We start from the raw sequence: 17,907 nt of genomic DNA on the forward strand, positions 1-17,907 counted from the left end.
GGAGAAGGGGGATACATCTAATCCTGAAGTAGAGGGGATCATTAAATCCAATCTCCCAGATTATATGTATTTGATTGGTCTTGGGGATGGTAGTGATGACCTTTATCCATCCTGGGCTGAATGTGATAAGGTTAGTCCTTTTTTTTATATAAACTATCCATTTTGAGTAAACTGTAATAGACGCAAGATAGATCTTGCGTCCTTGCGTCCGTTCGCAAACTCTTTCTTGCGTCCTTGCGACCCTCGCAAGCTTATCCTTGCGTCTTGACAATGGACGCAAAATCAACCTTGCGTCTTTGCGTCTGCTCGCAAGGTTCATTTTGCGTCCTTGCGCCTGTCGCAAGTTCAACCTTGCGTCTTTGCGTGGGTCGCAAGGTCAACCTTGCGTCCTTGCTTATTGATCTTTTATGTTTCTTTTGTTGCAGATTTTGATTCCAGTTCATTTTTTAGATCCTGAGCATTTTATACTACTCTCTTTGAACTTAGATGAACAGAGAATATTTGTCTATGATAGTTTAAAGGGTTGTTTGTCAAAAGGTCAACTCGAAGCTGTCTTCAAAAACTTGTCAGACAACTTGTCGATATATTTGAAGGCTATTGATTACTTTAACAAGAAGCAGGACTCACAAATTGTTGACTATTATGAGAACAAAGAAGATGTCGAGTTGATGATCGAGGATGCACCGTATGTGCCAATGCAGAGTGGTGGCCATGGTGATTGTGGTGTTTGGGTCTGCCTTCATATGGAGAGGATAGTTTTTGGTTGGGATCAGATTGACAACATTGGAGACCCTAAAAAGGCTGCTAAGGACTATAGGATTCGAATGGCAAGAACATTCTTCCGTGCACGCTTTGACACACAGGAACCACCACCACCAGAGGAACCAAAGGACCCAAAGGTTGTTAAGTAGTTAACTTGTAGATTAATTATTATTATTATTATACATGTAATTTTTGAATGTAAAAACTCTGGGACAGACGCAAGGCATTTTTTGCGTCCTTGCTTCTGGTTATTTGTCAGACGCAAGTTGTATTTTGCGTCCTTGCGTCTTTTTAAATGGCATACATAAGTTGTATTTTGCGTTCTTGCGTCTGGTTGAATGAAAGACGCAAGTTATTTTTTGCGACCTTGCGTCTGCTTATATCTTTGCGTCTTGCGTCCAACGCAAGTTGTGTATTTGCGTCCTTGCGTCCTTACAATAGCACAAAAACTTTCCGTAACACAGATTTAAACTAGTAAACATTAATTTTACACTAAAGACAAAACATAAACAACAAAATGAGACTGGTAAACAACAAACTAAAACATGAACTAACTAATTCTGGTCTAAATCGTACGTTTGATAAAATTGAGACTGATAAGCTTGCGAAGGTTCGACTTTCTCTTTCGACTTTGACTTTGATTTTGATGCTATTTTTTTAACCCTCTGAGAAGTAGATTCACCGGTTAGGTCATAAGAAGCACTACATGTTGTTCGGTTATGACCTGCTTGCTTGCAACGAGTACATGTTCTTACTCTCTTTTCAATTTCTTCACCTTGAGATGGAATCCGATCGGTACTTTTTGGGCGTCCAGGTGCTCTTTTCTTTTGAATATGGGGGTTTACGATTTTCAAGATCTTGGGTCCTGGATCCGACCATTCGATCGATGGGGCAAAGGAAGGATGTGTTCGGAATATGTATTTACATAAGTTTGAGACAAGAACCAATGTGACACATAACATGTTACATCTTCCACTCCGAAGAGTCGTGCTGCTGTAATTACATGTCCGCAAGGTATGCCTGATAATTGCCATTGCCCACATGTACAAGTTCTATCTTCTAGATTAACGAGGTCGTTTTTTCTTCCTTCATGCACCTCTATTAGATTGTTTGTCGATGGAAATGCTTGCCATCTTCTTGATTTGTTCGTCCTCTTACCTAATTTACGTTTAACATATGGAGTAACCATTGAAGTAAGACTAACTGCTTTGTTGTGATGTTTGAAAAACCAATCCTGTATTGAAGCGCGAAAAAATTCCAATAACATGCAAACCGGTAGTTTACGAGAATGTTTGGATAGAGCGTTAATAGACTCTACACTGTTGCTAGTAAGGTATGCATACATAACATGATCAGCTTGACTTCTGGACCATTTGTTGAAACCAACGTCATTTAGATACTTGTGAGATGCTTTTAATCTTCGTTCAAATACACTAACATGATCTTGAAAATCTGACAAACGATAAGCCTTAACCATTTTCCAATAGTGCCATTCAAAATATTTGAATTTGTTGGACATCGTTTTTATGTTCATGAATAGATGACGTGCGCAAAAAGAGTGAAAGGCCTCAGGAAACACATTTGAAATACCATGTGCTATTGAAGGAGCACGATCCGAAATAAAGGTAATCTCTTACATGCGATTATTCATACCACAACTCTCTAAATGATCTCTTAGATTGCCAAAAAACCATGACCAAACCTCGTTTGTCTCGCCTTCACCAATTCCATAAGCCAATGGCAAAATTCCGTTATTGGCATCCATTGCAACAGCAACTAAATTTGTACCCAAGTATCCAGCTTTCAAATGTGCACCATCAACGATGATAATAGGGCGAACATTTTGGACAAATGATCGAATTTGCACGCAAACAAATCAAATGAGATTGCTATTAGTTTAAGATAAAACAATTTTATGATGAGTGATACTTACAACTGCGCCAAAAGACATGTAACACATCACGAATCTATTTTCATTGTCAGTCACCACATTTGTCATGCTTCCTGGGTTATGAATCTTAATGTTATGAAGATAAATGGGAAGCATTCGGAACGAGTCATCCATACTGCCACGGAGCATCTCTATTGCATGACACTTGGCTCTCCATGCTTGATTGTAAGAAATGCTCACCCGAAAACGGTTGCCAACATCATCACGTATATCTTTTGGTTTATAGTCTCGATTTGCAGCTTTGAACGATTCCATCAGAATACTTCCTAGCACCTTTTTGGTTGCATGTTTATTATTTCCCATAATTTGGGTACGTGAGCATGTGTGTACGTCATGCAATTTCTTTACGATGAAGTTGTCAGTGTGGCATATTTTGTATGCACTACATTTCCACTCACAATTTGGCAACATGCATTTAGCGGTGAATCGAGATTTGTTTGACTTTACAGGCTTAATTTGGAAGTTTTCTTCAAGACATTTTGTGTATAGGTGGTTTACAAAATCATCCTTGTTTAAAAAGGTTTGTCGAACTTTAATCAAATCAGATACTCTATATGTGATGACCCGGAAAATTCTGATCAAATTTAAACTTAATCTTGTATGATTAACGTTTCCGACACGATAAGCAAAGTCTATGAAGTTGAATCTCAAAATTTTGAACTATTCAATTGTTCTCAACGATTCGCAAATAATTATATGTAAATAGATACATATACTATAACTTGAAAACGTAACAAAGTGTTGAGTATATGATACTGTGCATTAAACTTATTGGTTTGATTATCTGATTGATATATTTAACTACGGAGTTAAAAGATAATGCCAAACGATTGAATTAAAAGATATTTATTAAGTCTCTTAATGATTATGATATTGTTACGGGTCTCTGTTGTGAGGACCACACTGATTTGAGAAATTATTCCTTTTTAACGGTATTCGAAATAAATGATAAAGTGTTTGTTTAAATAACGTAATTTGGACACATACAATAATTAGAATATTAATTGTTAAGAATTAATTATATGAATAACTTGCGATATGTATTTTAAAACGTGTTTATAAATATTGAGAATAGATATTAACTTGGTTATGAAACGTTTGATAAATATTATTATATTAATAAATAACGAGACAATGATTTATAGAAGTAAATGACCAAAACACTCGAAAGATTAAGATATACTTTGAGTGGTGTAGTTTATGGATAATTTAAGGCTATATTTTGACAAAGGTACGAGTCACAAAACGTAAATTGCGAGTTTTCTAAGCGTACGAAAATGCGTTCGAGAAATCGGAACCGGGACATAAGTCGAGTGACAACGTACGAGTCATCGGAACGAAAATTACAAGTCAACTATGCACATGAATTTAATATAATATATAATTAATTATTTAAATTATATATATTATATATATTATATTTAATTATGTCGACAAATAAGAAAACAAAAAATATGTGAGCTGGATCTGACGGCCATGCGATCGCATGGGAAATAGTCATAAAACCCATGCAAGTGCATGAGCTCATGCAAGTGCATGAGATTTGCACTAAAATCCCATGCACTCGCATGGGGTACTTTTTCAGGCCAAATGCTATAAAAGCTCGATTTGAGTTCCAGTTTCTTTCCTAATTCATTTTACTCCGTATTTATATTATTATTATTATTATTATTATTATTATTATTATTATTATTATTATTATTATTATTATTATTATTATTATTATTATTATTATTATTATTATTATTATTAGTATTATTAAGATTAATATTATTATTAATCTTATTATTATTAATATTATTAATTAGTATTATACATAAAATACTACGACGAGGTTATGAGCGTGTCACTTTCAAAATGGTTTTACGAGCGAGATAGAGCTAAGGAAATTATGGGTTATTACTAAGGAGGTTATGGGTATTGTTCGAGGGTTATGCTCGTAAAGTCAAACCTAGTATTTATCATCTCTGTTGCATCTACGTACTTTTCTGAAATATTGAATCACAATATTGATACGTAAGCATTTATATTTTATCTATTATAAATTAATAGTGTATACATGTCTAGTGCTCGAGTATATATATTTATACATGTTTGTATGCTAAATTTCGTCGTTAAACAGTTTATAATGAATCACGAATTAAATACATATATTACTGGTAAAAGGTATATGATATACATGTTTTCGGAAAGCTGGCGAAAAATCAATAACTTTTCATTTAGATATCGAATAGTTTCGATGAACAGATTAGAAGATATGATCAACTGAATTATGATTGACGTTTATTGGAATTGCTTTTGAATCAGCAATTAATATTTAAACAACTTGTTTACGAGATTAATAAAATGGATTTTTGAATATTATCAACCAAGTAAATGAATCCTTATATAAGGTACATCACGTTTTGTGAACTATTGTCAAAATTGACTTTTTGAAACGACTTTAGATAACTTTTGTATGTCGATCTCGAGCATTAGGATTGTGATACACTATGACCTGACCTAGCTTGATAGATATTTATTGACCAACATATGTTCTCTAGGTTGAGATCTACGATTATTTGATATACCGAGTTTCGGTCACATTACGATGAACAACTGTATGTGCTGCTAAGGTGAGTTTCATTGCTCCCTTTTTAATTGCTTTTGCAATATATATTTTTGGGCTGAGAATACATGAAATTTGTTTTAAACGCAATGGATACAAGTACATACTTAATTCTACACTGAGTTTAAACCGAAAATCCCTTAGCTTTGGTAACTAGTAACTGCCAGTACATAGGATGTGGACTGGTGGACGCGAATAACAGTATATGGATCCATAGGGCTTGACATCCCCGTCCGAGCTAGAGCACTAGCCTTTTAACGGACGTGTGTTATTTGAGTTTAGGACACGTTGGTTTGCGTGTATTAAAACGAATGGGGTATTTATCATTATAACGTTAAAGCTTAGTTACCAGGGTGCTCTGTTACGTAGAATCTATTGACAAACTTTTGATAAACGTTTCTGGATGAAACAACTGAAATCTTGTGATCCACTTTTATATACAGATTATGCGAAACACTAAAACTATGAACTCACCAACCTTTGTATTGACACTTGTTAGCATGTTTATTCTCAGGTTCCCTAGAAGTCTTCCGCTGTTTGCTTATATGTTATACAAGCTATGTGCATGGTTACATGGCATATTTTTCGAGGAAACGTTGCATTCACCAAATCATCACCATGTATCTTATTTTGACTGCATTGTCAACGGAAGTACTATTGTAAACTATTATTACGGTGATTGTCTATATGTAGAAATCATCAGATGTCGAAAACCTTTGATTTAAATATACATTTATGGTGTGCCTTTTCAAAAGAATGCAATGTTTACAAAACGTATCATATAGAGGTCAAATACCTCGCAATGAAATCGATGAATGACGTGTTTGTCCATATGGATTTGGAGCGATCGTCACACTATAACTGGTTGTTATTTGGCTCATAGATTCAGATTCAGTCTCTTGGTCATGCTCACTCAATAAAAGTGGCATATTCCAGAATACATCCTTTTTTTCTTCCTCTTCTTCATCTTCATCTTGATCTTCTCTGTCATTTTCTTCCTCCGAATCACTAGACGCGACAACTGATTGAAAAGGGTGATCTGTTTTTTTAATTTTACATACGTTCTCAACGCCATAGTTGAAGAAATCAAACTCTTCTGTGTTTGGAGGTGGTACTTCAGGTCGTGCTTCTTCCAAATTGGGAGTCTGAAGGTTTGTTTGGGCCTCGCTTGTTGGTAGGTTTTGTTGGACATCGTGTGTTGGTAGGTTTTGATGGACACTGTGCATTGGTAGGATTTGCAATGACTGTAAGTTTTCTGGGAGTTGATGCATTGTAACTTTGTCGACAATGTAAATATCAATAGGAGCATTTGATATTGCATGTTGTAAAAAATCACGAAAGTCTTCATAATCATCAGTAATATCAAAAACAAGATTATCGACAATATATCTCATTGAAATAGGAGCATTAGGTGGCAAATTAATTTTTCTAAGAACATTTTTTAACAATATTCTTCGAGTAATTGGTTTTTGGGGAGCAACTGGGAGTTTTAATCGTGTTCTAAAACAATCTAGAGGCAAATACATAGGTAAGTTATTAATAAATTGAAAAGAACCACCACAACATATATGAATAACAAAGGTTTCATTATCACTACAACTCATTATTTAAAACAACAAGAGAAAAAATGGTGGAAACTTACCTTAATGACGCTTGAAATTATATGATTTATGTGGAAATGAAGTGAAAATGAAACTGTGCAGAATGTAGTTTCAAATATAAGAACAAAGAAAGAAATAAAGTGTTATCCGTAATAGTACAAAAATCGTACAAAATCTTATCCACGAAATCACGAAAATCTTATCGGGATAAGATGCAAGACGCAAGACGCAAAACACATGGACGCAAGGCTGTTTGTTGCGTTTGCCTTTAACGCAAGGTCGCATGGACGCAAGGTCGCATAGACGCAAGGTCGCATAGACGCAAGGTGTCTTGCGCCTTGTGAGGGCAAATTGTCAAACTTTTTTTTAAGGCTGTCAGTCAACAAGCTTCAAAAAAATGAGTATTTTGGTGATAAGCCCTTATTATAACACATGTAGAGCCTCCACTTTGCAATCCAAACTAGGCCGAAGAAATTATTTGTAAGCCCACAGTTTAGCCCATAATCCAACCTTAACCCATTTGGACCATATGAAGAAACATCGAGTGTTAAGGGTATTAAGTGTCGTGATGGTGAGTTTTCAGTGTCTTGCTAAAAAATGTGAGGAAGTGGTTAAATATTAGTTATCAGTGTCTTGTTGAATGAAAATATTATTTTTAATTATTATTTGATTATTTTTAATTGTTATTTACTTATTTTTAGTTAATATGTATTATAAATTATAAACTAAATAATTTAAGTAATGAAAATATATATACTCGTAATATAATATATAATTAAAATAAAAGTTGCATTAATAAAAAAATAAAATACATAACACTTAAAAAACCTAAACAAATTATGCCTAAATAAACTTCTACTTATTCGATACTTAAACAGATTACTACTTATTCGATAAACTACCACTTCGTTTCCTCCGAGTTCGATTCATCCAAAGCCATCTATGGACAAATCTTCTCCTTTTTCTTCTCAGTCGCCCTCCTATCAATCTTACTCGAGTTCTCTATGAATAGCCAAAATCCTTAATTGTGATTCCATTTTCATTTTCGTCATGCTAACGTCTTTAAAGTTTTCTATCAAAGATATGTGCAAAGATTCGTGAGTTGATTCCGCATAATCATTTGACGTTTTCCTTTATTTTCTTGAGCTTGTTGAGGTTCTTGAGTTCCTTGTTCTTCTTGGCTTTCCGGGTGGCCGGTTCAAACGATCTTCAACGAAAAGCTCCTCTTTTGGGTTTCTTTGACTTTCTTCATCATCGTTTAAGTCAAATGCATCGTCTCCTTTTTCACCCGAGTGTACCTCTCCAAACTCGGCCAGTCCTCGTTCAAGTCGCTTGTTTCGCCTACCAACAATCTCATGGGTCTCACTATTTAAATTTAGTGTTGTCCTACACAACTTGAGTCTTACTTCCTCCGTCCCGATTTTATCGTTCTCCTACAAAAATCACACATTTTAAGAAACGGTGATCGTTATATGTATTTTTTTGTTTATTTTTGAGTTTCACCCCTTATTTTCTATCATTTTTTACATGCATAAAGACATTAAAACTTTACCTTATTATTTCTTACATATTTATGAAAGTTAATAGAAAAAATTGAACAATAAATATGGAACGGAGAAAGTATTTTTGTAAAATAAATTTGTAACTAGCAGGGTCATTGGACCGCACCACCTGCAAGGTAGATTCGCCATTGATCGGAAGGCTCTAGTGTACCCGTAATCTGCTCACTAAACCCGTTGAAACTTTAGATCCGTAAATCACACTATCGTGTCAATTACTAGTCATTGGGGATTAAGACGAAACTAGAAATTAACAACAATCAATTCATTACTCTTATAGTCTTATATTAAGCAAAACCAACCAAAACACTACCATGTGTAATCGAGAATACACCCTCAAACAACTAAAGGATAAACTAATGAAAGCAATCAGGATGAAGTACACTAACACAATGATTTTACGTGTTAATATTCGATCTTCGATCATGGATTCATGGAGATTAATTCACGGGTCCAAGTTAGAGAGATTTATTTATTTTTTCATGGCTCGAAGTGTTATACTCGAAGGGTTTCTATCTACATAGATCCCGCCGGGATTTCCATTGTTGTCACCCAAAACCACATTTATTTCAACATTAGTAATTCCAACAAAAAAAAAAATGATTATTTAATAATAAATGATTATTTAAAATGAAAAGAACAAATATGATAACAAATAGATTGCAATGAACGCGCAAAAGGAACAAGTTACTTGTGGAGAACGAATGTTTGTGAGTAAGATACACATGAATTAGTCATTATCATGTGATCAATTTTGACCATTATCCGGATATACGTACAGACATTGTCCATCTCTTGTTAGAACGTGTGGAGGTCTTACTAATTGGTCTAACCTGGTTACCATAATAAACTAACAATTTTGTTGATTACTCGCTCATAAAACATGATTATAACCTGCATTGAACATGCATTAGGGTAATGATCGAACCCCATTCTTTGTTGAGCTTAATAAGGACTGCGGCGTTCTAAAATTGGCTTAAAATTAACGTCAATACTGAGATGCATGGCTATTGTTAATTGTTATGGCTACTTCCATATCCATTTAAGTTGGTTTTGAATCTTCATATGTGTGGGAAAAACTTGAATTCTAACCAAGATATTCAAAACTACTACTAGTAGATCATGAATGCAGCATTCAATATTTAACTGTATAATAACTATTTGCATCAAATCATGTGTTTCTTTAAAACTTTGTCCTTTATAAAACAATTATTAATACAATGATGATAGTGCATATCATATTCCTAAAACCTAGGTCCAACATTTGAACCTTGAACAAACATCTAAAAAGACAAATTTCAAATATGGTGACTTGATTGGCATATTTAATACAGTACACTTTTGGAATGCAACTTAATTTCAATAATATCCTTAATTTAGTCTCAATGAGGTTGAATCTGAGCAGGTTATTTGGAGTGCTGCTCCGAACTATTCTTCCTCTGTGTCTGATGTTGTTCGTATTATTATCCTTTCATGTTATGTATTTAGGCTTTTGCCTCTCATTGTATTTTCATCTCATGACCGAGCAATACTCCGTCATTGTATCTTTCGATTGTTCTCTTCATTGTTTTGATGAAGTTAAACAATCCTTTCAATGCATTCCTTTTTTCGCCGTAAAAAAAAAAAAAAAAAAAAAAAAAACCTTAATTTCAATAATAATACTGTTACTGATTAATCTATGATCTTGATAATTATATAACTTGATATTGAAAGAGAGACAACATTTCTCGTTTAGCTAGTATCGACCCAGGGCCGGGCCTGATGACGTGCGGGGTGGGTGACGGCACCGGACATCAGAATTCATGGGGGCATCAATTTAGGTGTCCAATTTCATCTATACTAGACTCATTTTGACCCATAGTTCTAGCTCACATAAACCCATTAAATAAAAAATAGGAAAAGGCCCATAATACATGCCTAGATTTGGAAAAAAAAAGTGAGAAAAAAGGCCCATTAAACCAAACTATTATGTGATCATGGGGCATCCAAACGTCCAAAACAGTTCGTCACTCGTCAGTTCTCCAATTCCCCAAATATCGATCTTGTTGGGGTTATCTTCTTTATTGCCGTCACCTGCCCACTCATCATCCATTCATCTTTTCTGCTCAATTGCTCATCTTTAAATCTTCAAGAATTAGTTTTAATTATTGATTAATAACAAAAAAAAAAAAAAAAAAAAAAAAAATCAACACTATGTTCGTGTTGGTGTACATACACGGTGCTCAATTCTTTCTTGCCATTCTGGATTCTGACAATCACAAATTCTAAAGTTAAAATCAAGGTGGCTTCTTTCCTTAATTCCTTTTGTCCTCTTGTTTAGTTGTTTAGATAAGTAATAAGGAGTATATGATTTTGATGCAATGATGCCTAATAATATTATAAATATATTACATCTGCGAAACGAAGTTTTTGAAAATTGAAGTTATTGAAGAATTATTTACGAAGTACAATGAGTCAAGAACGGTTAAACGGGTTAGCAAATTTGAGTATTGAAAGCCGGTTTTTATCTAGTGTTAGATTATGATAAAATAATTGTAGATTTTGCATCAAAATATGCGCGTAGACATCATTTTAGGTGATTCGTATGTTGTAACTTGAATTTATTTTTTGTTTGTAAAATTGTATTGTGTTTATTGAATAAAAATCGGCGTAGGGATGAGCCGCATAGCTTGACTAGGTTCCATACCTTTAAAAAAATTGCGATGTGCTACTTAAATTTTTGATAGGGGGCATACTTTCAATCATCCCGCACTGGGCATCCAAATTCTCAGGCCCGGTCCTGTATCGACCATAAGGTTACCGTGATGATCCCTCTATCGTCAACGAAAAATAGGTGTCAGCGAAACTCAACTACACTTGCATGATTACTAAAGTGAAAGGATTTAACTACTGAAACTGGATTTTATTGAATGGTAAAAACAAGAAAAGTACAACATTGTGAATGAAACCGCACTACACTAACTGCTAAATGGCACCATGGTATCCTGCCGTCTCCAAAAGCACCGCTTTTATCTGCTCCGGTAACATCTCTTGCCCTTCCCTACATTGCTGCAAATACAGTTTATATAATCATATTTTAATTTTAGTTTTCATAATTTTATTATACTAACCATTTATTTATTTGAACAGATGGGTTTCAAGTCAACCAACTATACAAATTAGCCGTTTTGGCCCATTCCAGCGCCTATCATAAAACTTGAAATCTCTAAGTTAAACGGATATAATACCTGTGCTCGAAAAACATCCAGAGCAAAGCCATTAAAACAACTTATGACAGCTTGCTGGATATCAAGACCAAGGTTCTCGAGGGCCCGCAATGTTGAAAGCAACAGCCCTGGTCTGCGCCCACACAACATGTGGATGTTCACACCTCTCCCTTCTCTTGCATGCACCTCCACCTACAATCACCACACACACACATTTCATAACCATCGTATGCAACAAACAGATAAGATAAATGAACGGGTCAGGTGACGGGTCAAAACGGGTTTGTGCTTAGCAACTTTCTTTTAACGTGGGTGACTCTCAAATTTTAACCCATTTCTTTTATGTAATTAACTTAAGGATTTTGCTACGTGCATTAAATAATTGTTCAGTTTAAAAAGTGTCGCTTTCAAGTCAGTAATTAGATAATCACTCATTAGAACACAGCACTTTAGAGCACACTAACGACACCCGTAAAGGCTAGGGTTGTCGTTAGCAAAATCCTTAACTTAATTGGGTCAAAATTACTAGATAACTCGTATATATAGTCTAGCAAGATATGAACAATTGAAGATAACAAGATTAACAACCTTTGTCGGATGGTTTTTCGGGCTGGGAACGTTGGTGGGACACAATTCTTCTTTAACATGTTGAGGAAGTGCAGGTGGGGTGGGTGTTAATGGATGTATACTCGATGACGTTTGCATCAATGAAGAACCTTGTGGAGTTGCTTCTAATTCATTATGAAGATCATTAATCCTTTGTAGCAGCTCCTTTAAGTAATCAATTGCATCACCAAGTATTGAAGCCCTATCCATCTTTAATTACATTCAACAATTTAAACATTAATACAAACCATCACCAATAACTACATGAAAAAACAAATTATAAGTAATAAAATAAAAATGTAACCTTGCTGATTTTAGGAACAACTGATCTTAGCATATAAAGTCTGTCATTAAGTTTCTTCCTCCTTCGTCTCTCCGCCATTAAATTCTTTGCAGGCAGCCCTTTCTTCTTACCTTTTTGATCCCCAACACCTGCATTCAAATTATTCCCTCCATTTCCGTTCAAATTCTCACTCGTTGGTTCGATTTCGTCCGAATCGTAATTAAACCCGGAAACATCAATCGTACCGGTTTCATCAGCTTCATCATCATCCATCATTGAGCTCCTCTTCCTCTTCTTATCAGTTTCAATCAAACCACCACCATTAACATTATCATTAATACTATTATCAACTTTCTTCCCCCAATTCAAACTCCCTAATTTATCCGAATTTTGTCGTAAAGCGGCCCGTTTTTGAAACAGAGTGGGCTGTGCCCCCACTGGGGGCGAAACCTCAAGGGGCCGTAAGACCTTAGACCTAGCTGAAAACAGAGGGTGGTTGTTGTTGTTGTTGTCGGGTAAAGTTTGGAAACCATCAAACCCGGTTAGCCCCGGGTTAAACCCGGTCCCACCAATTTCACTAGTATCGTTGCTGTTGTTCGTTGGGAAGTCATTACTAGACGAAATTTCAGGAATTTGAGAAGAAAAAGTCATGAAATTATGATTAGGTAAAAAAGTGGGGTCACATCCAAAATCAAAGGGGATGTTGTTGTTGTTGTTGTTGTCATACGAGCTGCTGCTAATATTGGCGGTGAATTTAGGAGGGAAAAAAGGGTAGGAGTTTGAAAACGGGTTGTGCGATTGAGAAGGTGAACACGAAGAAGAAGAATCAATTGTTGATAAGAACAGAGATGAATTAGCATCTGCAGATGAAGGTAAATTGAGGTTGTTATTGTTGTTGTTGTTGTTATGGTGATACCATTCAGTTTCAAGCATTGATTTCAAAGTTGTTAGTGAAGTGTAAGAATTAGGGTTAGGGTTAGGGTTAGGGTTTGTGGGTGTGTTGCATGAGGTATCAGGCGGTTGAATTCCGGGAACGTGGTGGTGGTGGTGGTGGTGGTGATTTGAAGGTGTCCATGAGGAGGTTTCATCTTGGTGATCCATCCAAAGAGTGATGTTATCTGGTAGCATTAGCTGGTGGTTGAATTGAAATTGAAAGTGGAATTGGGGATTTGGTTAATTAGGGTTTTGATTTGAATGTGTAGGTTGAAGATGGGGAGTGTGTGTTTGTTTTGGTGATAACCAACGATGTCTGTATGTGTGTGTGTAAGCTTTTGCTGCTTTATTTGTTTTTAATTCCAGTTTTTTCACAGTTTTAAGTGCTGGTTTTGTTTGCCCTTATATTATGTGTGAATTGCAGTTTTACCCTTGAACTTTTTTTTCCTTTTCATTAGATTTTTGATTTTTGATTTTTGATTTTTGAATTGGATGTCAAAGTTTGGGTTTTAGAACACCCTACTGGATACTTTTCAAAATGGGAAAAAATTATAAAGCTTTTTTTTCAGCTTTTGAATAAATAAATTTCAAACGCTTAATTAACTAACAATGTTAAGTACATATTACTTCACGAAAAAAAATGAAAAAGAGTGAATTCAATAAATACAAATACAAATATATTATTGAAATGTTAGATGTACACATCTTTGTCGTGTAACTTATTAGTAATATTTACGACTTACACTTATTTAGGAAATTTGAAGATTTACTATTACATATTTGGTGCATCTGAGCACATCTAAAATAAACCCCTTTATTTGATTTTCTCTAGCACCTTAGTAAGTGAAATTTCAACTTACATTAGTAGCGGCTAGTGAGACAAAATTAAGTATTGACTATAGGTATAAATTATGTATTACTCGGCCGGATATTGGGGCGTCTAAGGTGTGCGGTCGCACATGACCCAATATATATAGAGACCAAAAAACTTTAGCCTAATATTAAATACCTAGGTTCATTTGATAATTAAGAATTCAAAAATTGATCCTAAGTACTTATTATTTTAATAGTATTATTGAACTTATGTTTTATATATGAAAAAATTTAGTATATAAAAGGTCCATTTTTGTTTATCGAATATGGCCCATAAAATTGACATGACTTCCGTGCTCTGTATCTTTTCGACTTGCTCATTGTACTACATAAATTTGTGAATTTCCATGTTCAAGTAAATGATATGCTTTATGTGCTTAATTCTGAGTTTCATCTTCTTAATGTATAAAATATCTCAATGTTTGCTTAAATCTGTCGTGATAGTGATCGTGACGTGAAGTCAGATTGTACTTATTAGAAAAGTGGTTTTTTTCCGTGTGATTTGTCATTGTCAAATTTTGAAGGTAAATAGTTATAGTTATTGATATTTAATTTGAGTAGGAAGATTTTGAGTAATGTGGTAAAATATAATTAGAAGTTTGGTAGGAAAAAAAATAATAGTATACATAAATATGTGTTCAAATTTTGATTGGTTGAAAAAAACCAAATGCGTCAAATTTTTCTTTTAGAAACTTGACTGGTGCCCTTATAACGTCAATTCTAACGCCCCGTTAGTGGCGTGAACGCAGTGGCGAGTTTAGTAAGGAAGCAACGGGGTCCGGTGACACCGCTAGTTTTTCAAAATTTATTGCAAAATTTTATTTTTTCGGTATAGGACACCACTAAATATAATAATGGGACCCCATAAATTTTTAGAGATTATAATTTGATAGTTTGGACTAAAAGTATTTGAAATTAACCTACTTATAATTTTATAGTATGGGTATTGAATATATTAAACATATATAATTTAAGAAAATGTCATAAAAGTTACACTTTTTATTTACTTTTCAATTTTACCCTTACATTTTCTTTTTCTATTTCTATCTACATACATTAAAGGCATAATATAACTTAATCTTCTTATTAATTTTTATTTATGAAGGTGAACAATTAATTTGAAACATCTCAAAATAAAATATTGAACTATAAAATTAGGGACGGAGAGAGTAACATTGATCAACCATACCATCTATTAAACAATTACAATAACATTGTAGCAAGTAACTTTCTTGATTATATTTCTTGTAAATTACTATAGTCAATAGCAATCACACATAAGTGGGGTATGGGCAGTGGCAGAAGCAGGATTTTTTTTCATCGGGGGACAAGTGACTTTCTTGATTATGTTTCTCTCAATGTTCTATGGATAGAGATATTGCTTTCGAATGGACATCCTACTAATAAGTAGGTTAAGTGTGAGACGCCATGAAATGGATTATCCAATTTTTCGATGGTTGTTATAATGACAATAGTAAAAAAATACGAATAATCTTATATTTTGCGATATGTTTGTGTTTTGAACGCGACCCGACTCGACCCGATTTGACCCGCCAAATTCAATATTTTGTGCAAAAAGTTATCAAATAAAATTTTGGGACCCCAATAAAATTTTGGGACCCCATTGGGTTTTGATCCTAGAATCGCCACTGCGTGAACGAGCGTTAGTTTTGTCCACTTTAGCTAACGTTCTCCTTGACGCCGGGATATAGGTGGTCTTAGTTTGAGTTTCTCTCATTGTAGACTCATGCGTATGTTTAGTCATGCAAAGATGAGACACATAGGCGTGTAGTCTTCGACTATCATTATCAAGGTTGCAAAAGACGTGAGACGTGGTCGAGACGGTCGGGTTCTAAAAAGGTCGAGACGTTCGAGACGGGGTCGAGACGGACGTTGACCAAAGTTGACTTTTAAATATATAAGTATATAAATGTATATATGTGTACATATTTTAAAGCCAAAAACTTTAATTGACTAATTTGTACCCATAATCGCTAAATCAAACTAAAATACGACAAATTTGTCCGATTTTACCGACTTTCTGATTTTTCCGAATTTTGAGAGACTTTGACCTGATTTTTTCAACTTTGACCTGAAATTGACTGCTGACTGACACATTTGAAGGTTTTCTTTGAGACGAGACGGGCTAGTCACCAAATCGTCGCAACGGACGTCGCAACGGCTCGTGACGGTGTGTTTTGCAACAGTGATCATTATGCTAAATGCGTCATAAAATTATGAGAAAAAATATTTAAAAATTAATGTAAACATTACTTATTGATTTATAAATATGACACATAGGAAAGGATGTTTGATATTGCGTTTGGGGATAATCCGTCAGGGTGCAAAAAACAAAAAATCAGAAACACTAATTTTGACAAACCATATGAAAAATTATTACTTGCAAGAAAACAAAATAATGAAAAACAGGCTCTGAAACTATTTGATAAAATCCATTCAACTGCAAGTACAATCTTAAAAAGACAACTGAATTATAAACTGTCATGGCTTACATAATAATAATAAATTCAATTCAATTAAAAATATACTCGTCTAAGTAAAAAAAAGTAGGTAGCCAAATATAAAGTTTGAGATAAATATGAAATATGGAAATATGAATATTAATCAATGAATGAGATATGAAGAATGGGAATGGTGACAGTAGTAGCTACACAAGCAGACTTCTCGTGAACACAAACCTAAAGCTAATTAATACTCAGCTATACCAATTTGAATGCTCAACTTACAGCCGCCTTCCTTGATCACCTCTGCCCACAACAACTTATGAAAATAACAACTGTCACGTGACTCGCACTAGTAGTAAGAATGAAAACCTGTTAACATACCTTAGTACAAGCCCTAAAAAACGTTCTTTTGTATCATACGAACGGCTCAAAGTGTTACATTAGTACGCAATTCACGCGTCACACCCACAGCCACTTAATTCAAAACACCAATTGAGCTATGAGCTATGAGCAATGAGCTATGTTATATAACGTACTAATAATACTAATAGTAGTTGTGTCTGCTTTAATTTGTAAACGTACTAATACTAATAGTAGTTGTGTGTAGCGACCCGACAAAATCGTCATTGACGGCGCCGTCTACTTAGGTCCCGTTACGTGGTCATAAGTCTTTAAAATAACGTTTAACCAAAGATATATCGCATTCATTTCAAATGTAAGGATTGTTTCAAAGTTTACAAGAATTGTTCAACCAAAAGTTACATTACAAAGTTATAAGTACAAATGAAACCTATGCGACACAGTTTTAAATAAAGTCAAAAGACGCTTCATGTATGCATATATACTCGACATCCAATGCATGTATTAAAATAATGAGCGGAAGCATATATCACATATCGTTCAAAGACCTGAGAAAAACATAGAAATCTGTCAACGAAAACGTTGGTGAAATCATAGGTTTAAGTAAGTAAGTGAGTAAGTAAAATGAACCACAAGATTTATAACATTTCAATAATAGTTAACCATTCCAAAAATTGTTAGCACGAGCACCCAATTATCA

At 34.5% G+C, this 17,907-nt stretch overlaps 1 protein-coding gene across 1 annotated transcript; it reads right to left on the reverse strand.

Moving 5' to 3' along the window:
* Positions 1-11,268: 11,268 nt before the first annotated feature.
* Positions 11,269-13,820, reverse strand: LOC139847173 (transcription factor ICE1). Its single transcript, XM_071836791.1, has 4 exons — positions 12,598-13,820; positions 12,276-12,503; positions 11,709-11,879; positions 11,269-11,529 (listed from the first exon to the last, which is right to left on the reverse strand). The coding sequence occupies exons 1-4, from the start codon at positions 13,702-13,704 to the stop codon at positions 11,446-11,448; spliced, it is 1,590 nt and encodes a 529-aa protein (XP_071692892.1). The 5' UTR covers positions 13,705-13,820; the 3' UTR covers positions 11,269-11,445.
* Positions 13,821-17,907: the final 4,087 nt, after the last annotated feature.

The sequence above is a fragment of the Rutidosis leptorrhynchoides genome, chromosome 5 (assembly GCF_046630445.1).
Source record: "Rutidosis leptorrhynchoides isolate AG116_Rl617_1_P2 chromosome 5, CSIRO_AGI_Rlap_v1, whole genome shotgun sequence".
Taxonomy (NCBI): Eukaryota; Viridiplantae; Streptophyta; class Magnoliopsida; order Asterales; family Asteraceae; genus Rutidosis; species Rutidosis leptorrhynchoides.